A 26,811-nucleotide genomic window follows, 5' to 3' on the forward strand; every position below is an offset into this window, starting at 1 on the left:
TGCATATGGTTAATGTAATGCAGTGTTATAGCTAAGGGTGGTAAGAAGGCAAAATCTACCCGCAAGTACCCAAGATTGTTTCTCGGGGAAAATCTCAAAATCTATGTAAACATTTATTGAATTTCCCCTCTCTGTTGTCAGGGTTATAAAACCTTTGCAAGAAAGAGTGAATAGCAATTTAAAGTTGATAAGAGTCAAACTCTGTTCATTGTCCAGAAATTCCTTCCTAATTTGTACTCTCAGGTATTGCGCCTTGACTTTGGGTAAATCTCATCGGTGTGCAGGTTTCGTGAAAGAATTTTTTAATAAGTGAAATTGCTACTGCATGACATCTATTTGCTTATTTCCACTGTATTTCAAACTATCAGGGAATTTTTGATTGAAGGAGATAGTACATTGTAGTTTTATCAAAACTAGGAAACTGTTGCACCTGCTATGACTCCACAAATGACATACCGGTACTTGTAACAGAGTACATTTCTTTGGTCAACTTGTTGTGTAGACTTTATTGACAACCCATATTGTGACATATTATTCAGAGTGTAATTTTGATACTAAAAATGAATTAATGACTATTAGTATAATATGGTAAGTAAGAAATGTCCAAGGGTGTGAATCTCAAAGACTTGTCGATGAAATATTGCAGGTGCGTTCAGTGTTGTTGTTATTTCTCGTTTGGCCGTTGAGGGCGCTACAACTTTGCAGGAAATAGAAATGTCTTCCACTTCTGTAAATGCCCGGTGTAAATGTCACTGTTGGTATTACCCGGTATATGGACACCTATAATCAATTTTCAGAGACCTTACATATTTCAAATAAACAGTGTTTGTATGTTTCTTTTTAATCTTGAAATGTCATATTTCATTTTAGAACTAGATATTGGACTTGGTACACAATTAATAAAAACAAGATTACTTTAAGTTTCACTACATGTTGAATAAATAAATAAATAGCCCCAAATTATGTAGTCATTGTGTTGAATACATTTTGTCAAATGCAATATATCCATTCCACATCATACATAGCATCCTTTACTTCCACAGCCAGTGAGAGCTTTCTGTTCTTGGGCAAGCAATAATACCACGATTTTTAGCACAACTGAACTGAGGGATCGCCCAGGGTGTGTGTGAGTGGGTGGGTGTGTGTGTGTAAACATAAACAACTTAAAGTCTGAAAATTGTTGGACCGATTGCTTTCATATTTGGTGGTCATGTTACTTCTGGTGTCTGGGAAATTGTTCAAATGCAAATGATTGCATCAGAGATGTGGGTTGAGGGTCAAAAAATATAAGTTTTGGTCAAAAAGCTTAAACTCCAAAACTACTGGGCAGATTTGCATGAAATTTGGTAGGGACCTTCTTTTGGGCGAGTAAATTATGATGTGTTCATGACATGATGATTCCCTAAGTAATATGCAAATTAGGGCTAAAACCGTGTGTTTTTGGTCAAAAACCTATAATTCCAAAACTACTCTCGCAGATTGGGCTGAAATTTAATAGCAATGCATCTGTGGGTGTATAGATTAAGAAATATTAAGAATATAATGATATCATCAGTAATATGCAAATTAGGTGTAAACATGTTAATTTTGGTCAAACATTTATATCTCAAAAAGTATTTGGTCAATGAGACTAAAACTTGGTGAGATGTTTCTAGAAGTGTTATTCTACAGATTTTCTTCAAAATATTTTGATATGATTGGCCCTAGCAACCATGACCACGCCCTTAGCAACAACCAAATGGCGGTATATTTTGGTCAAATGACTTCATCTGGTAGGCAAGTGAGTAAACATTCAAAAAATGTATGCAGATATCCCTAGCAACCATGACCACGCCCATAGCAACAGTCAAATTGTCATATTTCTCAAAGATAAATTGGATTAATAGACAATTGAATAAACATTCAAAAAATATATGCAAATGTACCTAGCTGCAAGACCACGCCCATAGCAACAGCCAAATGATCACATATAGTGCAAAGATAATATCAGGAATTCATACACAAGTGAACAAAAACATTTTAAAATGTATGTAAATATCTCTAGCAACATGACCACGCCCAGAACAACAGCTAAATGATCGCATGTATCGCAAAGATAGCAACATAGTTGGATAGGCAACTGGATAGTCATTCAGCAAATGAACACCTAGTGTTAGCATGGACTAGCATATGGATAAACATTTTTAAAAACTACAGTTGTGCCACACGCTATTGGCGGTATTTTTTTGTCAGCGACATTTGCATTCCTCAGCACTGGTCTTAGACAGCGCCCTCTAGCGACCAACACAAAAAACTCTTGTCTTTCTATCGAGGACTATAGCGAACGTCAGATCTGAGCATGCAACATGCTCACCCGCCTTGCAAATGAACACCCCCCTTGACCCACAAGATCACACCTGGTACAGCTATAATCCAGAGATCCTATATAACTAATGGTCCGCAACAGATTACGATTACTTTCACCTAGCTAGCATTTTGAAAGACATTTAATTTTCAATGAGAGCACATTTCATATTATTTTTCTAGACCTGTGTATATTTGTTTAATGATGCACCACAATAAACCCCAAGTAGACATACTGCATATTCGCTTTGACAACTACTGTTATTTTCAGGGCCTGACTGGTAATCAGGAATATTTCCTAGAATTTCTCCACTTTTATTGTGAAGGGAAGGACCTTAATATGCAGAGATCCACAGAAACTCTACAGTTATTCAATAGGGAACTTGCAAAACAGCCATGTTGAATCATGGGAAATATGATAATAAATACTCATTAAATAGTATTGTAAACAATAATGTTACATTGTTTTTAACCACAAATAATCAATTCATAGTCATCCTGATCTGTGTGGGAGGTTTATTTTATCCGTAGCTCCAGATTAGGTATTACGATAACCACAGACAATCCCATAGTCCTTTGTGTCTGAGCATGCTCAGTCTGGATTGCAAGTTACCTATTGTATGTTTATGAGTAATTTTGCCAACAGATTGTGTTGCCACTAAATAGAGGGCACTATTGCAAATATGAAAACAATAAAGTTTGGGTACTCTACATGACAATGCGCTGCAATGACAAGTGTGACAACTAACAATTTAGAGTAACACATTACCTGATAATTTTCAATGCCAATTACATTTACACAAAATTTGTATTCCATGTTCCAAGCACTATTTCTTAATGTTTACCATCGTCTTACATTGTACATTTCCTAATTATGCTTTTGAGTTTGGACAGAGTTCATTTCCTTGACCACAACAACAATTCTACATTTTCCAGGCCTACAAATACTACTAGAACTTTCTCAAGTAAGGTATTATTTGTGTCAGCTGTAAATGTTACGTTTCCCATGTTTGTCACTTTCTCAGGGTTGTTCATCTTGTTAGCTCAGTTTAATGGGATATCATGTTAGTCCTTTGATTGGATAGCTTTTCAACTGACACTTAAAAAGAATTGGAATACCAGGCTGGAAAAAACACTGCCAATGGCATCATGCCAGATTTACAGTTATGACAAACTTTAATCATAAGGTGGTGTTAATCTTATTAAAATCTGATGTGGTGAAAGCGGTTAGATGTCTTCATCTACCTCTATTTCCATCATTTTGTGTCATTTGTTTGGTTCCACGTAATCACCTCCTTCCCATCCGGAACAAAACAAAACACATTGCGATGGAAACAGAGATAGATGAAGACATCTAGTTGCTTTCAGCACATCAGATTTTTAATCAGTTTGGTGTATGTTTTCCTACCATCCTTACAAACGTTAATGACTACATATTCATCATGTGAGCACAAGTGAAAAATATGTTGGATTATATTACCTTGAAACTGGAATGGATTACTTCAAGAAATGTACAAAAAGTAAAACAAAGGGTGAATTATTGAGTCTAAAGGGTTCCATAGGAATACAGTATTTAAGCAATAAACCACCCCCTGGGAATGGTATACCACTCGGTTATGACCAGTGAATGAAATATATGCAGGAGCGACAGTGAGTGCATATACCAAGTTCACTGGTCAAAACCGAGTGGTCTACCGTCCATTCCCAGGGGTGGTTTATCGCTATTATATTATACATGTACCAGTATATTGAAAATAAGGGAAACAAGATAAGATGCAACATTTTCTGGTTTCATTTGCACCCCCATCCCTGCATGGACTGCAATGTTTGTAGATGAACATTGAACATCAAACATTGGATGCGTGCGAACTGTGCATTATCGCTCATCTAGACCAATCAGATCTCGATTTGCGCCATCACTATAGTGGTATAATATAAATTGTATACTCCACGTGAAATCCTATATACACAGGCATACATTCAAATCATGTTGACAACAAAATATACAAACACCAACTTTTTTTTTTGTCCAAATTGAATGGATTATGGCTTTTATCTCTGTAATATATCTTTAAAAAGTACATGTACAAAAATGTATTTTTGATGGATTGATCAATGCATACATGTCCCAGTATTGCTGCTGTTCTGATTCAGGATCTCTGTCTCTATGCTTGTAGATAACCTCTGTAAGAAGAACAAACAAATGACTTGTTGAAAGGTGTACACCTTACTCACCTACTGCATGACTCTCTGAATTATCATCGACAGTCACATTGAATTCCTCTTTCAGCTTTAATTCAGAGGTCGCGTTAACTTGTTAATTGTGCATATTTGACGCTATATTTGGCACTTGGGACACATTTTTTTGGATGTATGCATCACTGGGAATGCATCAAAAACAGGGGACAAATGGGGCTTATTGTTGCTCACATACACAATATTGAGTCAGAATGGAAACAAGGTAAAAACACTCCAGGAATGAAAGATATCATAGATTTAGTAATCCAATATAAATATCAGTCATAAGTGGGTCATGATTACGTAATTAACATCAACAGTGGGTGATAACTAGCAACTACTATTGGGTTGAGAGCCCGGAAGCTTCCCCTCAGATCCCCACAAGAGCTATGTATCATTTATAATTAAGGGAAAATATTTAGCACTTGTCCTCAGATCCCCTACAGAGACATACATGTAAGGGGACACTATTTAGCACTTGCTCTCAGATGTTATGGGGACACTATTTAGCATTTCTTATTATACAATATACATGTACATGTATGTCTAGACAGATCATGACAAGGATTTACTTTTGAACTTACGGTAATTTCATCCTCATGAATACTCTGCACATGAAGAAGGACAGTATGATGCAAACAAATCCCATGAACAGCAACAAAAATCTATTGAGTTTGGGCATATTTTGAGCATTTGATTTATCCAAAATCACAAATCCGAGGCCGCCTGCTGTGAAAAGAAAACTGGAAGCAAGTCCTTCCATAATGTACTGTCCATTGACTCTGTATGGCATGAATGCCACCTGAAAGAAATAATATGAACTCAGTGAGGGAATATTCAGTTTTAGACCATCTTCTCACACATACCTACTTGCCATGTAACAAGTTTTAAGTAATTTTCTCAGGATCACATGATTTACAATTTGTTGTCATGTAAACCTCTTTAAAAAAAGCTAAAATGTTAATTAACACTGTGCCAAATCATACAACACTTTTTCTGGAATCAAGTATTGTTTTTCTCAAAATTAGAGCAATGTAATAAATAATGTAGACAGCAAAAATATGCTTTATATAGTTTATGCCATATCAAAATACATGTATGTACAAATGTACTCTATACTGCATCAAATTTAATTTGATACAAAGTAGACAAGCCAATGATGGCATCATTGACAGTAAATTCATTATTCACTATGCCCTACTGCATAAAAAAAACCATACATTTAATAAAGATGTTTGCAGACAGATTCGCCAAATTGCAGATATACATGTACGATGTACAACTGCCACCACAACACAGAAAACTAACATTAGTAAAGATGTTTGCAGACAGATATACCAATTTGCTGACATGATGTAATGCAACAAAGTGCCAGGGGTGAACAAATCCACTGGTCCTGGGTCCAGGACTAACGATTTTTTGGGGCAGACCACACAAATTTTACCTTGTCTAGTCCATCGGACCAGTACCTTACTGTTAATAACTATGTTAAAAAGTCGTCTGAACATACAGATTCATAGGTAAGATTTAATGTTTCACATTAGTGGGATCTGGGCCACTAATTCTTTCAGCAGGACCACTGGATTTTTTGAGGCACTGGTCTGGGGACCACCAGTTCACAAAATAATTTGTTCACCCCTGAAAGTGCCATTGCTGAAAACATGCAGTAGGATTTGAGAGTACCAATATTTGCTGATCCTTGTCATGTAGTACGTTATACCACTTTTATTTTCAGTCAAGGATGATGTGACACTAAATAATTGGTATATCAATGTGTATTACAAAGACTTTGCCATCGTATCCAAGAATATGATTCTTGCATTCACCTGTTACTGAAACATTTTTTTTATTGGAGGACTATGTCATTTATTTACACTGGTTGCTTACCGGTTTCTGGTGCCCATGCTCGTCTGTTGTTGAACCAACACTAGGGGGCTCCACAATAACATCGTATATCAACCCTGTTTGGTAAATTCAAAGTTAGCGTCAGTGTTAAGCAACGACTACAAATATAGCTCTCATATGTCCTTCAAATTTAAATGTGTTATAGTATGTCGCTCGTATTTAAATACACGTTATGCCTACTTTAATGGCACATTCGTGCAGTTCTGAAAAGTTTGTATACGTGTCAGCTTTGCCCAGCTGGCCAGGGTCACAAAAAATAAGTCCATAAAAAGTGCCAAATAATTACCTCCTGTCACAAGAAAATATGAAACTAGTATGAGTGAGTAAACTACCATCGCTGAAGGCGCTTTTATCCATGTTGGGCGCTTTAATCTGAGATTTGGACACTGCAAAACAGTGAAAGGGATTGAATAAAGAGCCTCCATTACTGCTTCAGCTGGAAAGGACCGGAATAAAAGAATGAGTGTGATGTGTAATTTTCAGACTATGTTTTCGTAATTATCAGCATCTTAAGATGATCTGTATTTCTAGTAAAATACTATCTGTACTATTAAAATATGTTGCTAATTTGTTATTTTCTTTTTTTTTATATAAAAAGTTATATATTTATTTGGTGCATATACCCAAGATGTATTTTATCAGGATGATATGTGGACGTATTCTGTGACGAGAATACACCACTGAAGAATATGTTCTCGTTTAGATCACGCGCGACTTCGACGAGATTTTAATATGTTGTTGATGGAAAAAACCGGAATACAGCCAATGTGAGTGATTCATAGTCAAATATGGCTCTGTTTGGGAAGAAGTCGAGGCAGAAACGAGCGGTTATTCTGGACAGAAAAAAGTCAGAAGCTCCTAAAACCCGCGAGGAAGAACTAGATGAACTCTTTGTCTTTGGGTATTCGGCCAAATTATTTCGCGATGACGAAAAGGCGAAATATATTGACCGGGGAAATCACTTGATTCCGTGGATGGGAGACGAAAGTTTGATGATCGACAGGTCTGTACTTTCAGAGTTATTCTCTAGCATTTTGGTAAAGAATGTTGAATTGCAAAGATTTTAGAGTCACTCATTTTTGTATGTAAATAGTAGAAATGAACTCCTTGATTTATGAGTGAAATGCAAATTATGCTCGTTTGAATAATAAGGGAAGCAATAATAATTGCGTGTTATTGACGGTGGCATTGCATTGCATGCATCGAAAGCATTAAAAAAAAGCGTGATGTAAGAGTGAACGACCTTCACTAAAGTCGTGTGCAGTCGAATGATTCTTCGTTTCCGTAATGACTGAAAAACAAAGCTTTTGGAATTTAATTGACTTATGTGATATTATCATTCAGTGACAGTTATTGTCAAACTTGAGGTTTGAGTTTTCTTTTGTTTGCAAGCAAGTTGAGCAGCTGGTTGTGTCATGACAAGCGACTGATTACACTGTGGTGACCTCATGCCGACAGCTGAGGAAGCCGGTAGCAAAACCCTCAATGAAACTTTGAAAGATGTATATAGCGGACATCAAAGTTCGATGTAACTATAAAATTTAGTGTAAAGTGCGTGATTTTATTTACAAGGACCATAAAGTTTAATACTGAAAAGATATAAATATACAAGAAAATGATTATTGTTTCATTAATTGAATTATTGCAAGACCATGACTTCAAAGTTTAATAGGTACCACACATTTTGAATGATTTTAGTTGCCCTGTATTTTACCCATTCTCAAGTGTATTTTTAAAATATGTACAAAGTGAAAACTGATATAAAAGAAGAAAAAAATGTTTTAATATATTTGTTTCACATGGCATCATCAATCTCAACTAGAAAGAATCAAAGCTCCTCTCTACACTGATGTCCTAATATTATAAATGAAATAAAAATGATTTTTTGAAAAAAACTAAGAGATTTGCAAGTTAGTGCAGATGTTTTTTGTTTGTTTGTTTGTTTGTTTGTTTGTTTGTTTGTTTTTTGGGGTGATTTTTGTTGTCATAGAAGTACTATTTTCACATTCACTAAATTTTACAAAATACTATTACAGAAAAGAGATGTTGGACAATTTGAAAGAAATATGTTTTTCTTGCAAGTTGTAAATTAAAAGGCAGTAAGTATACTGTGTAAATAAAAATCATCCTGAGTTCCCTAGTATTTTTTACTGGCATAGTTAAAAACTAAATAAGAGAGGCACAATGCTCATGAGTACATAGTTGAAATACTGTATTGGATGTTATTGTATTCTTACTGTTTTGAAAATACAGTATTTTTTCTTAACAATGGTAACAGAGCTGGTAAAAGTGGCATTGTTTCCTATGTGATCTACCATAATTTTGTTTAGGAACCCTGGTGAAATTACTGAGGAGCCCCAGTAGATATTGCCCACTTACATCCCTTGGCAAGACACCAAACTGTCAACATCCATTAAACATATGTTGTGTAGTAAATCATTCATCAAAGTAAAAACTTTAAAAAAAAACACACCAAAAAACCAAACTCGTGTTTTAATTTATTTGTTTCACATGCTATCATTAATCTCAGCTATAAAGAATCAAATGTCATAAATACAACAAAGTACATGGTTTCAATGCACTGATGTCTTAAATACGACATTTCTGCAATATCTTTAGAGATTTGAAATTGTGTTGAGTGTAGATGTATGGAGGAGGGGTTGAAATATTTTGTGAATATCTTAGACATTCTATTTTTATATACTTTACAAATGAAAAGATACATGTATTTAACATTTTCTTTCAAAAAAAATGTGATACAAGCGGAAGTACATGAAAGTACTTGCAAGTAAACATCATCCTGAGTTCCCAGTATATCACTGGGATTGTTAAAAACTTTAAAGGGGTCAATGTTCTGTTATTTGTTAGATAAAATTTAGTATGAAGAAAAAAAAATTGAGATGATTACCATGGTTTATTACATAATACTGAGATGGATGCCATTGTATCATTATTTTGAACAAGCAACTCGATTTTTGCTCAGACTTGGTAACCCCTGGTAACAGAAAGGGGTAAAAGTGGCATCATTTCCCATACAATCTACCATAATTGTTCAAGAACCCTTATAAAATTACTGAGGAAGCCCAGGAGATTTTACCTAGACTACTTACCTACTTAGCAAGACATTGAAATGTCATCATCTGGTAAATATTAGTAGTGTATAGATGTAGTGTAATAAATCACCCCATTCATCTTCAAAGTGTCAAATATAATCCCTTTTATCTTTGTATGTATTGTGTGAAGTACAATGTAGCAAAAAATTACAACCAGTTTCAGCTAAGCTTGACAAAGCAGTATGTATCAGAAATGTATTTTTATCTTGTTTCATACAGCATTAGAAGATAAGGATGACATTTCAGACATACTTAGTCTTGACAATACATGTACAAGTGATTGTAACATCGGTAAAAAGTGAAATCACTGAAGTGTGGGCAAATGTATACATGTTAAACTTTGTGTAGTCTTTGGCTGTGTAGGAACAGTGTGTGGTAATATTTTGTTATCATTTGTATGGCGTCTATGTGTTTGAAGTATTAATCTACCAATACTGTATGAAATAATATAGTAATTATAGTAATATATTTATTCAGGGTAGCTCAAATAAGTGTTACAGTAGTAAATGAAAAACTTCTTTGAGGCCCTCAAACATCACTACATTAACAATCACACAATTAGTAGGTAAAATTGAACTCGATACAGTAGGCAATAAGGTAGATGAAAATAAAAGCTACAAAACAGGTGTAAAAATGAAACTTTCAGCAAGCTTAGCTGAAATTTGCTGTGAAGCATTATAACTGTACATGTATTGGGTATGGTAAATAGTGATTGAGATCAAAGTTTACAAGTCTTAAAGATAGAGTGACTGATTTGATGGCAAAGAAAGGGAAATGTTTTGTTGACAGTTATTTACAAAAGACATCACTTACATAAAAACATGGTTGAAGTTGCCACTCCCACCCAATCAATGCTGCTTGTAGGTACTATTGAAACCAATACACAATGAATCAAGGTTTGTATAATCTGCCTCAAGGCAAAATATTGTTAAATTCTGTTTTACAGCGACAAATGTAGGTCTGAACTTTGGTAATTATACATGTATATTACAAGGGAAGACACGTCTGATTTTGTTTACAAATACAATGTATACAGCTTGTCTGAAGTTGTCATTTCACAGTAGTAGTTTTGTGATGCCTGTCGTCGCAAAGTCATGTAGGTATAGTACCATATAGTATCTGATGTGTAAACCTCGTATAAGTTATAAGTTATGTTTACCCAATTGACAAGAAAAGTCATGTAGGTAGAGTGCCATACACTGTCTACTGTTTAAACTTTGTAGAAGTTATAAGTTATGTTACCCATGGGAGGTTGGGGTGCAGGTGGGCATGGGGATGGGGGTGGAGCACATTCAAAACATTTATCCATGCATAATAAAAAAAAAACATGCCCATTTTTAGGGATTTCCATTCACAATCGTATGGGCAATTACCTTTATTCTCATACCCCGTCATTATTTCTAAAGCATGAAGATGTGTATATTGACCCCTTGATTGTGAAGTATATTAACCCCTTGATTGTGAAGTTTTCAGATGAAAAGATGACCCATGTTAGGGATATTTTGAAAACAGACCCATTAGGGTGGCGCATACCAGTATATCTTACTTTAAGAGTAGCTGGCCCCACCCCAGGGTCCATTTTAATCAATATGTGTTTGTCCATCAGCTTGCAATATTTCTCTATTGTGAACAGGTGATATCATTTAATTGTAGTGCAACTGCAATTAATGTTATTAATGTTACAGGAAAGTTCTGCAAAATGTAGCAGATATCCCTTGCTTTATTACAAGGATTCTGTTTAATTCCCAGCTTCCATTTCCTACTAACACATGTCAGTGTTGCCACAATGAGTTCTTATGCATTGTGTGTATGTTTTTTCTTCATACAGGTATGATGGCCGAGGATATTTACATAATCTTTCAGAATATGAAATGGACTCCTGGAACCGAGAGTACCAGTTATCAGAAGAAGAGGCTAGAATAGAAGCTCTCTGTGATGAAGAGAGGTATCTAGCACTACACACAGATCTCCTGGAGGAACAACACAGACAAGGTAGGGGCATACATGGCAAATGTCACTCCTCTGTACATGGAGGTAACTAGTAATAGTGAGTTGTAGTGCATAGAATAAGTGCAATATCACATTGCTATGACTCTGACTACACCCAGACACTTTGGCAGGTTAGCTTCCCAAACAAGAACATGCAACTGACTGTACCTAGGCTGACAATAAGAAGTACATGTACATGCTAGGAGAAAAAGATATTTGTCAAGGGTTTTACTCTTATTTTCAAATTATAATACTAGTATGTTCTTGATTGGTCGAATACTTGCAACATCTCACAGCTTTACACAGTGTTGACAAATAAGTGATATGGATGCAAGTACAACATCTAGAATTGTTTACATATGGACATCAAGTCAGTGTATACATTGCTTTGAATAATTAGTAAAAGTATGATTCAGATAATCAGAAACTTTGATATATTTTTGAACATGGATTTTTTTTTAAATATCACGAATTACAGCTTCTAAGTTCTAGGGGGTCTAATTATTTTATTGGCAAGTTGTTGATGTTTTCTGATTGATTCATCAGAATAGTAATCGTTATTTGAACACATGACGTGTAACATAGCAGTTATTATTTTTTCTATTTTGTGACAACATTTCTCACAAATCAATTAGACTCATACAGCTTTTTATCTCATGTCGGATGATTAAGATTAAAACTTGGGCGAAATTTTAAGAAAGATAGTTGTAATTGTCAGTTTATTCAGTCTAATAACATAAAAATAGAGAAATGAAGAAAACATGATATTACTAGGTAACATACAAAATATATTGCTGATACAAATACTACTTTATACATATATGCATACTTAGTAAAATTTCAAAAAATAAATAAATACATTCATTAATTTTGAAAACCAACAATAGGCTTACATTGTACTACACCATTAGCTTGATGCTGTAGTACTTAGTAGTAATTTATTTAGTTATCACGCTATTTACATTGTTGGGTTAACAGCCTACATTTAGACTGTCTAGCAAATCAAATAAAAGAAGGTCGTTGACCAGAACATGTCTTTGCAGTCATTGTGACCTGTACTTGTGGCTGACTGACAAATATATTGAAACATCACCAGGCAATCTGTCATGCTTATAGAGGGTGATATAGATACTACAATGACTAGGGCATATGGGTCAGAATAACAAGTAATTGTTAATAAACTAGATTTATTGTGCATTAATGTATGACTGAAGCCAGCTCTAGTCTAAGTAAAAAAGGTACTCGGAAAATTGCAAAAGAGCCTCTCAAGTGTTAGAAATCCAGTCAGTGGTGAAGGGCTGTTTTATATATTGTTGTGCTGAGTGTGATACTTTTACTACTAAACAGCCACACATACTTTAATTAATGAAATATGGGACTTTCCATGAACATGGGTTACTACTTTTATTTACGATATTTTACGATATCTATTACATGTAAAGTGATATCTACCGATACTTTGAGTGTTTGCTTTAAGTAAAATGTTCAAACTACACATATTAATTATACAGTCTTGCAGAAAGCAATATTTATGTTTGTATGAAATTGAAACTCACCACACCATAAGTTTAGACAAATATTTCTGAGTGGTGTTGGATTTATTGATACTGATTCCAGTTAATTAGACTATATTAGCTCCTAAGGATTTGGAATTTTTTGAAGTCTAATAGTTATTGTGGCTAAAATGTAGACCTTTATCATACTGACCTGTTTCGTGCAGGCCATACTTACACGCATCACTAGTTTGTAACAATAGCTTGGTTCCTTTGCTACCTAATTTTTAGATTCCAATAACAACTGAATTAGGAACTATCATAAGGTATGAAAACGACAATATTTTTTGATATGTAATATATGCATCTATATTATATTATATTATATAAGATGTAATTTGCATACATGTTTGAAATATTATTTTGATAATCAAATCAAATGATCTTTTAAATGAGTATAAGGCATACAAATGTGAATTATCTCTTCAGACATGTTATTGACCTTCATTAGGTACACTGTATACGTGACATGCATATATACATATGGTGGAATTTTCCATCATTGAAGCATGTACATATGCTATGAATGACCTTGTACGGAAAGTTCCATAACTTTGATTAACAAGACAGGTTAATACAATATATCATGTATGAGAGAATTATATTACAATTTGTTAATCTCAATGTAGGCAGTTCAAAGAACACAAATATTGTTGGGGGGGGGGGGGATTCTTTGAAATCAATGTAGGAGGTACATGTATTTAATGGATATTATTTTTTAGAAAACTGCTGTGTCAGCTTCTTTTACTGGATTTGATATTAGTGTTAATCCGAACAGTTGTTGCTGTGGATTTTGTTTATTTTACATTAACATTTTGTTGTATGGAGCAGCAGGGTTTACTAGCTGAAATAATAGCTAAATGAAAACCATAAAATTTAAAATTAGATAAAAAAATTAAAAAGTAGTTCAAATATAGGTTTTGATGCCTCACCATATTTTTAATGTCTGTAGTTATAACATTTTTCAATGCAGTTTTAGAGATATTGTGTTACATCAGATTTCAAAGTTAAAATTAAGGGTACATTGTAACTCTAACAATGTCGATTTCAACCTGTTGTCTACAGTCTAGTTACTCCAAAGTGATGAAACCTACCCACCTGATGACCAGTATCAAAACTTCTGGTAAATCTATATGGTAGTGTCTTCATTCAAAAGTATTTTAGAAATGTACATATACCAGCCTTTTCCTGACAGTGACAAAAATTGAAATGTTATTCCAGTGTTAGACATTTGTACTGTCACAAAATTACAGTTACAATGTACTTGTATTTTAATTGTGTTCAAAATCATTTACAGTGATAAATTTATAGTTTAGTTCATTTTACTTCATAATTACAGTGTCATTTGGTTAATGTACAAATGTACATTTCCCATTTGGAATACATGTCGGCATGATTACTGTGGTATTGAAGTGAAGGAGTCTTGAAAACACAAATTAAATGTAATTACCATTCACATTTTAATCTACCAGTAGTCTGGATGCCAACATTGTTTTTTGAGTGAAGGTATAAATGGTAACGATATACTGGACTAATTTTAATCTGTCTCTTAGTTCTACTGTTCTACTAAAGTGTGTTGTTCACAAAATAACTACAAAACTACTCCTAACTCCTAAATTACTTTATTGTATGAAAAGTGCCAATTACGACAGGCTTAACTGGTATTTGTCATTTAGGTAGTTCAAATTATTGATGTAAAAACATGCATTTTGATGTTGGAAATTTAAAAAGGATGATATTCACAACAATTTCTAACATTCATGTTACATACATGCATAGTATGGCCAATTAGTGTCAAAATAAACCTTGGAGTATACTTTTGTAAACTGTGCTGTGATTGGTTTGAAGGAGTTGTAAGATACTACTACTAGTAATTATCAGTCAGTTAGAGTACATGTACATTAAATGTTTCTTTGTAGAGGAACGAGTATGTGTGCATTGTCTATTGTCAAATGAATGTTACATTGTACAACCTTGTATTAAGTTGAGGGGGTGGGATGGGTGGTGAACGGGTCAGAAGGAATAACAAATGCATGACAATGACAGTCTTGAGTGTGAAGTTGAGGGAGGGGCTTTATTCTTGATTGTGAAAGGGAATCTGGGATGTTACAATCCAGTAAAGGTGAGGAGGATGGGGTGGGGGAGAGGGGTGTACATAATAATAATGATAATAATAATAAACATTTATATCCACGACAGTGCTCAGGCACTTCACAATTGAAATAAATCAAAAGCTACTGCAATTACAAGTATGGCTGTAAAAAAAAAAGTTTTCAAGGAAATTTGTGCATTTTTACCAGATTTCACACTCTAACCATGTACTATCAGTTTTGCCATTATAAACTTCCTACATGTGGTTGAGAGCTATAGAGAGGCAGCATTTGAAGTATAAAATGAAGAAAAAAACTTTGAGAGAATGTCTTACATGGGGAATTTAAACATGTATGCTCATTAACATGCAAAGGGGCTTTTCAGGAAAATTATCAGGCTTTGTGATAAGCCCTGAACTGGTTATGTGAGTGAACTGTTAAAATCAGCGGAAGGAAAAACTTGCCAAGATTCATGTTATAGTCAGAAACAGCAGATTAAGTGAAAGATTTTGTGTCCTACATGAGTGCATGGACAAGGTGAATTTGTATTTAAAGATAAAAATAAGAATTGTACCAAAGAAGTCATTTGCACATTAATCATCCATATGCAATTGATATCATGAATATACAAGTTTACATAATATGCAAATGATACAACCAAATATTCAAATTTAGAGAATATGCAAATGAAGCAAAATGCAAAAATAAAAATGTCAATGACAGATAATAAATGCATAGTTTTCGAGGAAATTTGTGCATTTTTACCAGATTTCACACTCTTACCAGGGTTCCCCACCAAAATTATAGTACAAGGTATAGAAATCTATGCAAGTTTTACCAGACTTCCCTCCTCTCTTATCTTGGTTTTCCATTTTGTCAAATGAATTACAGATACTGTTACATGTACCTTGTTTTCAATAAATACAAAATAAATATTCTGTTTTCATCAACAATACAAAATACATGTAATTCACTATTGAAAAGTTGTTTCATGTACAGTTTTTCACAATGTAGTTCAAATCGCCATTGCCATGATCCGTTCTAAGCATTGCAATCAACTAAGCTTACATCCCAAATGTTGTCTGTCAGAATGTGAACAAATTTATGTTTCGCAGTATCATAAATTTATGTACATGTATCAGAGAAACATAAATTTTCCTTTATAGATTATATTGCATACTGAAATTCCTGCAGTTATTAACTCAATTTGGTTGTTGATATTTGGTTATAGCATTCTTATTTCTGTTGACAACAAATGCAAAAATTTAATTTCTACTGCAAATCCTCCTGCTTCTGTCATCATGACAGTCAAATGGTGAGGCCCATATTACTATCGTATGTGTCACTATTCAGCATTTTCTTGAGTGGCCTCAGGTTGCAGGATTATACTGTCTGATACAGTTCTTTTGCTCAACTTTGTATCAAACATCATGTTTTTTTTCTCACAAAAATTGTATTTCGTGAGATGCCTAAGCGGCAGCCCTATCCATAATTTTGCCATTGTATACTATTACAAATTGAAAGATTTTTTTACAAGGCCTGGTACTAATTCTTATTTTTTATGAAAGCAAGGCTTTGCACAAGATTTCAAGAAATGTAGATACATGTACAATGTATGTGTGTTTATTATCTGTTCATTCATCATATTTTTGTTAAAGTTTAAAAAGAGTTCATGCCTTTCAAGATACATGTACAATTGATGGTATTGATTTATCAAATGCACCAAATATACATGTAGTGACCCTGCTGGATTAAACATACACAGATTAAATAGACCATTATTCAAGTTGTAACATTTTAGCAGAGAAAATAGATATATTCACTCATTTAATACATTGTCAAAGTAGCAGAATACATGTAACATAAATGTATGACAGAGGCAGACAGGCAGGCAGACATATTTACAAATGTATGATCTGCACACACAGGGATATTACAAGTATACATATCTGTATTCACACAGAACTAGACACACAAACTCTTCCATTATTAATCACCAAAATTTAATTCTATTTCCTCAAAATGCTAGGCGTGGGGAGGGGGAGGGGGATATATTCATAATATATGATATATTCATCACGTATGGTATACATAGTGACCATGTACATGTACAGGCCTGTAAGTTGGATGGGTAAACACAGTGACCAGGCCTGTAAGTTGTATGGGTAAACACAGTGACCAGGCCTGTAAGTTGTATGGGTAAACACAGTGACCAGGCCTGTAAGTTGTATGGGTAAACACAGTGACCAGGCCTGTAAGTTGAATGGGTAAACACAGTGACCAGGCCTGTAAGTTGTATGGGTAAACACAGTGACCAGGCCTGTAAGTTGGATGGGTAAACACAGAAACCAAGCCTGTAAGTTGTATGGGTAAACACAGTGACCAGGCCTGTAAGTTGTATGGGTGTAAACACAGTGACCAGGCCTGTAAGTTGTTTGGGTAAACACAGTGACCAGGCCTGTAAGTTGTATGGGTGTAAACACAGTGACCAGGCCTGTAAGTTGTATGGGTAAACACAGTGACCAGGCCTGTAAGTTGGATGGGTAAACACAGTGACCAGGCCTGTAAGTTGTATGGGTAAACATAGTGACCAGGCCTGTAAGTTGTTTGGGTAAACACAGTGACCAGGCCTGTAAGTTGTATGGGTGTAAACACAGTGACCAGCCTTGTAGTTGTGTGGATGTATACACAGTGACCATCCCTGTAACAGTGTAAGTTGTATGGTGTACACAGTGATCACCAGCCCTGTAAGTGTAAGTTAATTTTATGGGTGTACACAGTGACCAGCCTTGTATTTTAAATGTAAGTTGTATGGGTGTACACAGCTTGGGGTACACAGTGACCATCCAGGTAACTTGGATGGATGTACACAGTGACCAGTCCAATTAGTTGTTGCATGGATGTACATATACATGTATACATGTATAGTGACCAGCCCAGTTAGTTGTACAAAATGTATATCTACGCAGTGACCAGCTCAATCTTTGATATACAGATATGGGTTACAGGGTTATACAATATACCACCTAATGTGTGACACTGATGACATTCATACCTGCCTACAAATGTACATGCTCAATGTACAGTTTCATCTACCGTCTAGGACACACATGTAAGGACTACCACCTAATGTGTGACACTGATGACATTCGATCATACCTGCCTACATGTATAGTGTATGGTTTAGGACACACATCATGTAAGGACTACCACGTAATGAGTGACACTGATGACATTCATACCTGTCTACATGTATAGTGTATGGTTTAGGACACACATCATGTAAGGACTACCACGTAATGTGTGACACTGATGACATTCATACCTGTCTACATGTATAGTGTATGGTTTAGGACACACAGCATGTAAGGGTTACCACGTAATGTGTGACACTGATGACATTCATACCTGTCTACATGTATAGTGTATGGTTTAGGACACACAGCATGACTGTAAGGGTTACCATGTAATGTGTGACACTGATGACATTCATACCTGCCTATGTGATTAGGACATACATCCTGTAAGGGTTACTAATGTGTGACTTGATGTACAATGTACAGCTGTCAAAATGTTGACACAGTGTTTGACATGTATGGGATTAGTAAACCCTACTGGTGTTGCTCTTGAAAAGTTTTAGTAAAGTTTGTGCATCAGGTGTTATCAACTCCTTGTTGCTGAAGTCTTATCAGTAATGAATTAGAGACTTTAAGATAGGTTGCGCTATTCACCCCTATCAGGCTTCTGAATCGATAGTGGTTTGTGAATGTTGTTTTGGTTATTTGCTGCATGAACATGGGATATTGCATGTTACATGTATGTGTTAGTCCTTCTTGCAGACGGTGCACGCGTTTTGTTCAACACTGTCCTGCGAAAAGCAATGTAACCCACCTATCGATCAAATATGTACTTATTTTACATCTCTTTGATGATAGTACTAATAGTAGTCACTGGTAAGATCACAAAAAGTGTTGAAATTGAAACTTTTCCAGTTCCGACTAATTTAAAATGGCCCACTTTACAAACGCCACCGTATTTGATCGCAACGTCTAATAGGGCATCGTACGTAAGGAGGATGCCTGAATTACCGTTGAACTTGAGATTTTGGGATATTTGGTCATCCAAACTGGGACTTTTGTAGCCATGACAAGGTAAAATTATTTATTGCTAATATTTGACATGGTGCATTAATTCTAAGCCCAGATTTCATGGCTGTCCCTTTGCTGGACGGAGAAGGAAGGGATGACTTACTCCGTATGCAAGCAGGACTAGTTGTGTGTATCTCCATCCAAATGTGTAACTGCCATCTCAGTATTTGTGTGTACTTTATCGTTATCTAGTCTGGCATGCAGGGAGTGAAACTGCACGTGTACTTTACCGTTATCTAGTCTAGCTGAGGGCGAGATGGGCGAATCCTGTCATCTTGTGTACTTGTCAGGTATTAGTACAATAGACACCCTCTGGACACACACACCTCATTGTGTTTCCAGTCGTGTCTATTCTAGTATAAGTGTATGTACTTTAATTAACCTCACCTAGCCATGGTCTGGTGAGGGGTGAGACAAACAAATCCTGTCATCCTAGTATAAGTACATGTACAATATACACCAGGAATAGACACCAGCTGATAGACAACTGCTTGAAACATAAACAACTCATCAAGGGTACAGCTAAGCCTCCATATATATGTTTCAATTGGTATCTATTGTATATAGGATATACATGTAGTGTGTTACCATCAGTTGTCTGTCTTTACAGTCAGATTAACAGTTAATCAGATTAACTCTAAATATGGATATTTTGTCTGCAGACTGTACACCATTATACAAATAGAAAAGTACAATGATTGTGGGGACAAGATTGCATGTACCTTGCAGTGAACCACTCTACTGAACCACTCCAGCCAAGATCTATAATTAGATATACAGTGTATGATAGCCTCATGTATAAAAAATAAGAGATTCAGTGGCAAGTACTTAGTTATCAGCATTAGCACTTCCTTGAAATTACTCAAGTTTGGACAGTCAGAGACATGCTAAATCCTCTTATATACCATTTGACAGAATCAGGGTACAAACTTATACCTATACATGTAATGTACTCTTTTTATATTATGTTTTTTTTATATATATACAAGCATACAATGGTTTGGTAAGAGCAGTAGGTTGGTACAAATTCTTCCAGAGTTCCCCCAGGTATTTTAATGTAAGGTAATTCAGGGAATACTACATCTAATGTTTGCTTACACTAGATACATATGATAATAAATAGCTAAGCTTTGCTTCATCTATATTTAGATATACAAATGTTTGTGTACTTTTTGATCTCATGTACCAGTACATGTCTTTATTAGACCAGGCCGTGTCATTGTCAAAGGATTGTTCAATAAAAGTATATATGGCAGGTTTGCTGACTTAAAATGTGTTCATTTTGTTAAAAACTTTAAAAGGTCCAGTTTGGATTAGGATGAAAATGTGGGTGAGGAAAACAGTTCGTTGCCTAGAACTAGTTGTAGAACTATAGAAGAATTTGATCCTGAACAAAAGAATGATCATTTGGGTACACTGATAAGTTAGCACTAATGCAAGAATGTGGGAATGAATCCCTGGCCTTTAACACACATATAGAATGCTAATAAACAGCTGCTTTGTACATGCATAGACAGTGGAGGGGATCGATCGATTCAATTTTGGTCTAAAAAAAACTCTCCGAGCACCACAGTACGCGATTGAATGGAAGCATCCTATAAACTATGCTGTGTTATGTCACTTCCTCACCAAAGGTGTGAACGCCGACAGTAATATTCCAGACAACGTAGCATAAGCTGACATACTATTTTCTTTTATGTTTTGCCGACTTGCCAGTCCTTCTCCCCTTCACTGTCTATGGTACATGGAGCTAGCTATGTTCACAAGATGACTTGCACAAAATTAAGTTAACAAAATATATCATGCCTGACCTCCGCTGCATTATGTTACATGTTGACAAATCAGATGAATTGAGATAATTTACTGATTATAGTATATGGTGCCTGATACTGTGTCCTTTCAAGTCTACCATTACATGTGATGTTATATTATCAACTCATACATGTCGACATTGTTCTCCCTGGAAAGTTTTCACAAGAGGGGAAATCAGACTGTTCAGTAAACACTGTCTGGAAATGACAAGATGGTCATGTCGCTGTATCCATGTTACCCTGTTTAGGGAGAACACAGAAAATACAAGAAGGCTCTGTGTATCTGTTACCTTGTTCAGAGAGAACACAGAAATTACAAGAGGGCTAAGTACATTGTATATCTGTTACCTTGTTCACAGAGAACACAGAAATTACTAGAGGGCTCAGTGTATCTGTTACCTTGTTCAGAGAGAACACAGACATTGCTAGAGGGCACAGTGTATCTGTTACCTTGTTCAGAGAGAACTCAGAAATTACAAGAGGGCTCAGTGTATCTGTTACCTTGTTCAGAGAGAACACAGAAATTACAAGAGGACTATATAAGTATACATTGTATCTGTTACCTTGTTCAGAGAGAACACAGAAATTACAAGAGGGCTATATAAGTATACATTGTATCTGTTACCTTGCTCAGAGAGAACACAGAAATTACAAGAGGGCTCAGTGTCCCATATTATTATTACTTTGTTCAGAAATAAAGGCTCAATGCCCCTATTACATATAAGGTAAGCGCTGTTGTTCAGCCCTGATCAGACTTCTCCAGTCACAGATGAGTGCTGGCTGATACATATTGTATTGTGTCTCTTTGTTCAGAAAACTCACTAAATAATATTAATTGTCTTTATCTGCCACAAGTAAAAAGATTAAAGTACTTTAGAATCATTCGCATCATCTTGTAAATTGTCAAATAGATGCATTTAAATCATTCTTCCATACATTATATAATAAAAGGGTGTGGGTTCCTACATGTACAGTCTCCATGGGATATAATAGTAGAAACAACATTTTTTGTCGGAAAGACACCAGGCTTTTGATTACAGCATACCAATGTTCTCTGATTGTGTAGCAAGAAGTAGCAGGGATAGTAGATGGTTTTTCAGTTCCACTATCTCCTTAGGCAATTGCTACTCACTTGTTTAGTGATTGGGTTATATATAGTTTAGAGACTTTTCACTGTACGGTGATGTACTTTTTTAAACCAGTGTGTCCTCTAAAATAATACTAAAGTTCTTGTTATGAGTCAGAAGGATACAAATCAAGTTTCTTTTGCACCACCATTTATAGTAGTAAGGGATAGGGGAACAGCAATGTGTCATTCTCAGTATTGTTAAATCAGCTTAGAAGTCTTACTACATACTACATCATAGTATATGTACTGGGTAGTTTAAAGTAACTACCATGGAAGGCAGACATTTTGTAGTGCTGTGACAAGCTTTGTTTCTGCTCAGAATTTATTTTTCTTGAAAATCTCAACGAAAACACTTTTTCATACTCTGTGGTAAGTAAAATCTTTGGTAATAAGATGTACAATGTAAACGTCTCAGTAAAAAAATACATCATTACATGTACATCCTTTTGTGAACAAAACCTTACAATTTGCCAGTAAAACAAAGTGTAGATCAACTCTTTAGGAAGAATGCATTCCAATGTATGTGTAGCTATATATGGTGCACAATCACTTGTGTTTCTCACGTCAATTTTCACCTATCACTAAAGTTTTTCCTTCTATCACATAAATTTTCTACATCCCTGTATTGTATAATTTTGGTCAAAATAAGAGTTTTTCAGAGGTAGCAAATAATTTGAATCCGCCTTCAGATAATACATGTACTTTTGCCAGGAGGTAGACCTATTAATATTAAGTACATACAGGTACTGTCTGTTGTTTTGGGCACCTATTGTTGCAATTAGGAAATCAATATTTATGCATATTTATAGCACATTGAATTTGACATAAGAATGATGTCTTGTTAGGCTAAAGCAAATTTGATATCAGTCATCTTGACATTGCAGTCAAGGGTAAACACTTTGTGTTATTCTACTTTCACAATATTTATGACTTGCCTGATCCAAATTTACATCTGACCATATACATGTAAGAAATTAGAACTCTCAAAGCTAGCTACATGTAGTTTGTTGGTCTACATGCAGACTATCATGATACATTGTATTGTATCTCATTAAACGTCTCTGATCATTGAAGGCAAAATGGGTATACATAATGGAGTCTGTGCTTTTCCACTGAAGAAAATGAAATATTGAGGAATAAGTCTGTGTGTTTTCAACTGAATGATTTAAAGTAGGAATTTAAATCAAGCAGTTAGTGGTTCTAGGTCCAAAAGTCATCACTAAATTCGTATCACATTTATTTTGTTAACTCACTGTAAATATTAACATATGGTTTCATTCCAGTCTCTGGCAAAGAGTCAACTACTTCAGGCTGCAGTCTTTGTAGATGTGCCAAGGTTTACAGTATGATGTGATTATATTATGCTTATTCCAGAACCCCAAGTTGTCTTTGGTGTTATTAGATGACAATCAATAATCATGACTGTAAATGGAAGAGAAATAAGCACTTAGGAGTCATGAATATTCAATGTTCATCTAAAAAAAAAACCATATTCATGTTTGCTGAGCCCCATGAGGCGACAGTGCACACCAATGAAAGAACAATAGAGGTGAAAATGGAATTTTGTGTTTCTTGGCAATGTAAAGTGAGGGGGGGTCGACACGCAGGTCCACACATCAATACTTCTCTGTTCTCTGTAGCATTAGTTTGTGTTATAATGTTTGTATACTTTATTGGCGGGTCATGTTTTTATATAAGGAAAGCTATGGGCAATCAAAATTTATGTCATCTGAAATCATGAAATGATTCTGCAGAACCCATAGTACATGTATATGAAAATACTGGAATGGCATTACCTCACTTGTATTGAATCTTTATACCTCACTGATAAGATAATACATGTACTACCGGTATTACAAGAACCTATGAATGAATCATGGGCCTTTAAAGGCGGTAGATTTTTCAAGTTCAATGATGAGGTCACTTTTCAAACTCACATTATTTAATTCTGTTATCCAAGATCCAGATGAAATATTATGTCCAAAATGTAGTGTCAATTATTTAAATTACTTTAGGGTGAAGGCTTGTGTGTGATTATGGCCAATTTAAAGATGATTACTTTCCTGATAACCAAAGAATATCTTCTTTCAGTGAATGATATTTATCTGTTTACTGGTGAGAAAAATTTCCATCAGGGAGGATTTGTACTTTGTACCCTAGCTTGGCATAGTGCCATAGATGTGAATAGGCTGGTAATTCCTGACTGTAACTTAAGAATTCATCCTTTTCTTGTCAAGTCAAGTGTCAGAAGCTACGTGTAGTGGCCAGAAAGAATGCAATTCCACTGAGAATTTACAAATGTACCTGCAAACCCTAACCGATAAACAAATGTACCTGCAAACACTAACCAAGAAACCAATGTACCTGCACAGGTACAGGGCAGATACAGAATGTACATCAGCAGTTTTTATCTTCATTGCTGATTGTTGTTGTTGTTGTTTTGATTCGTTTGAAGCATCAATTGATAAATGTTAATTTATTCAGTGTACTTGATTGCATTTTTCATTGCATGTTACTGCATACATTTGTAAGGGCCCCATTTATAATGGATAACTCCAGAGTTCAATCTGACTTTGTCCAAAACTCATCAAAGTGCTTACTAGATCAATTTATGTGCAGCAGAGGTTGCGTTAACGCGTTATTTGTGTGTATTTGATGCCATATTTGACACTTGGGACGCAAAGAGAAGGTCCAGTCAGTAACACTGTGGGACTAATGCAGAATGCTTTATTTTTATCTGTATACATTGTACATATGTATATGTTGTTTCAAATTCCCTCTGCTGCTATGCCACCAGTAAGACATTACTTATTCTGAGGACTGTACTTTTAAAGAAGAAGAAGAAGAAGTTCGAAATCTCTATGTGCCGTGTGACCTGTGAAATTTGAATATGACCCATCATATGCAAAATGTTTCAACAGTTTCATGTGCCCACATTTCCTGATGTGGAGAGCACTTCTTGGGTAGTTTAGAAACTATGTGATATTATCATTACTTATCCATGTGATTGGTTACTTATTAACAGACGTGGTTAGAAAGGGTTTCCCTCGATAGCATGGCCATTACGGTGAAGCATCTTCCTTCACAGCGAAGCGATGATTAAATAGACCACATCGGTGGACAGTAGTCTATGCTGAAAACTTCACGTAGATAAATTCATACTGCAATTTCATTCTCACTAAAACTGAAACTTCTTTTTTTTGAGCTTCATTACGGGATTGAACGCATTACGTGAATTTACAAATTACAGTTCACTACATGCTCTTCCAAGCTTCGTCTGGGATGAACATTTGTTCCCACGTAAGGTATTGTTCCAGAATAAACGATTATCTTGGTGTATACCGAGTTAACAGTTCTCCTCAGCGACACAAAATTGTATAAAGCTTTTACAACTGTGTCTCTGTCAAATTGAAAGTTCACGCTGTCGTTCATACTTTATGTCGTGGAAGTGAATTGCAGTATTGTATCATAGTGTAGTGTTATGTACTCTGTATGGTCTGACTCCAAGAACCGCCCTGACATAGATTCATCCGGAGTTCGTTCTCGGCGCACATATTTTTAGAGAGTGATTGCCATAGAAAATCAAAAGTCTAGAAAGATGAAATTAAACCACTGTATTTGAGTATTATTGCATATAAATATTTCCTTTTTGGAAGTGCAAACTATGTACTTGTATACATGTTTTTACATTTGTAATATATTTACATGTATATGTAGTGTGTATGCAAATTTGGAAAAGACGCACCGTAAAGGGATTTTGACGCTAATTTTGGTAGGAACGCATCCCAGGGATGCTCAGAAAAAAGCTACCAAGACATCTGGTGCATGGTGAAAAGTATTAATTGAAGTAGAACATAATGTGCTGTGTTGGAATATACATATAATAATAATAATAATAATAATAATGGTAATAATAATATGATTTATTTCCCAATATTTAAACATACAATATGCAAGGAAACAATACAATTACATGATAACGAGAAAGAGGAGATTGGAAGTAATTATCAAGTAACTAATCGAGTCCATCCCCTTAAATACATACATTACAATGTACATAATCAAACAAAATACAATAGTCTGGGCTTATGTTAAAAAAACATACATTGTACAACTACAACATACAATATATACATGGAAGAAAAATAACTAATTATTAACTAATTATTGTTTACAAGAAAAACTAGACACATGCAAATATTTTTTGTATTCTCGTTTGAATTTGGACCTGCATTGAATATTTCTTATATCCAGTGGTATACTATTCCACAGTTTTCAGCCTGCATACTTCACGGTAAATTGTCCTGTCCTATGTTTAGCTCTTGGGATACACAAGTCATTCCTAATACTTTGTCGAGTTGTGTATGCATGATTAACTGGGATAAAAAAGTCTTCAAAAACTTGGGGTGTATTCCTATGAAGTACATCATATACAAATATTGCTAACTGTAATTTTTGTTGCTGGTAAATGTTTAAAATACCTAGAGTTTCT

The 26,811-nt window shown here is 35.1% G+C and overlaps 2 protein-coding genes across 2 annotated transcripts in view; one reads left to right on the top strand and one right to left on the bottom strand.

Annotated features, from left to right (window-relative positions):
- Positions 1–4,377: 4,377 nt before the first annotated feature.
- Positions 4,378–6,926, bottom strand: LOC144449134 (oligosaccharyltransferase complex subunit ostc-B-like). Its single transcript, XM_078139596.1, has 4 exons — positions 6,773–6,926; positions 6,469–6,542; positions 5,166–5,383; positions 4,378–4,527 (listed from the first exon to the last, which is right to left on the bottom strand). Exons 1-4 carry the CDS (start codon positions 6,909–6,911, stop codon positions 4,509–4,511), a joined length of 450 nt encoding a protein of 149 aa, XP_077995722.1. The 5' UTR covers positions 6,912–6,926; the 3' UTR covers positions 4,378–4,508.
- A 325-nt stretch (positions 6,927–7,251) lies between these two features.
- The window catches only part of LOC144448963 (splicing factor, suppressor of white-apricot homolog), a 70,089-nt gene continuing 50,529 nt past the window's right edge, over positions 7,252–26,811 (top strand). Inside the window, exons 1-2 of the mRNA XM_078139352.1 lie at positions 7,252–7,489; positions 11,428–11,591. Of these exons, the coding sequence (XP_077995478.1) occupies positions 7,275–7,489; positions 11,428–11,591 (379 nt within the window). The 5' untranslated portion in view covers positions 7,252–7,274. The remainder of the gene's footprint in view (positions 7,490–11,427; positions 11,592–26,811) is intronic.

The sequence above is a fragment of the Glandiceps talaboti genome, chromosome 18 (assembly GCF_964340395.1).
Source record: "Glandiceps talaboti chromosome 18, keGlaTala1.1, whole genome shotgun sequence".
Lineage (NCBI taxonomy): Eukaryota > Metazoa > Hemichordata > Enteropneusta > Spengelidae > Glandiceps > Glandiceps talaboti.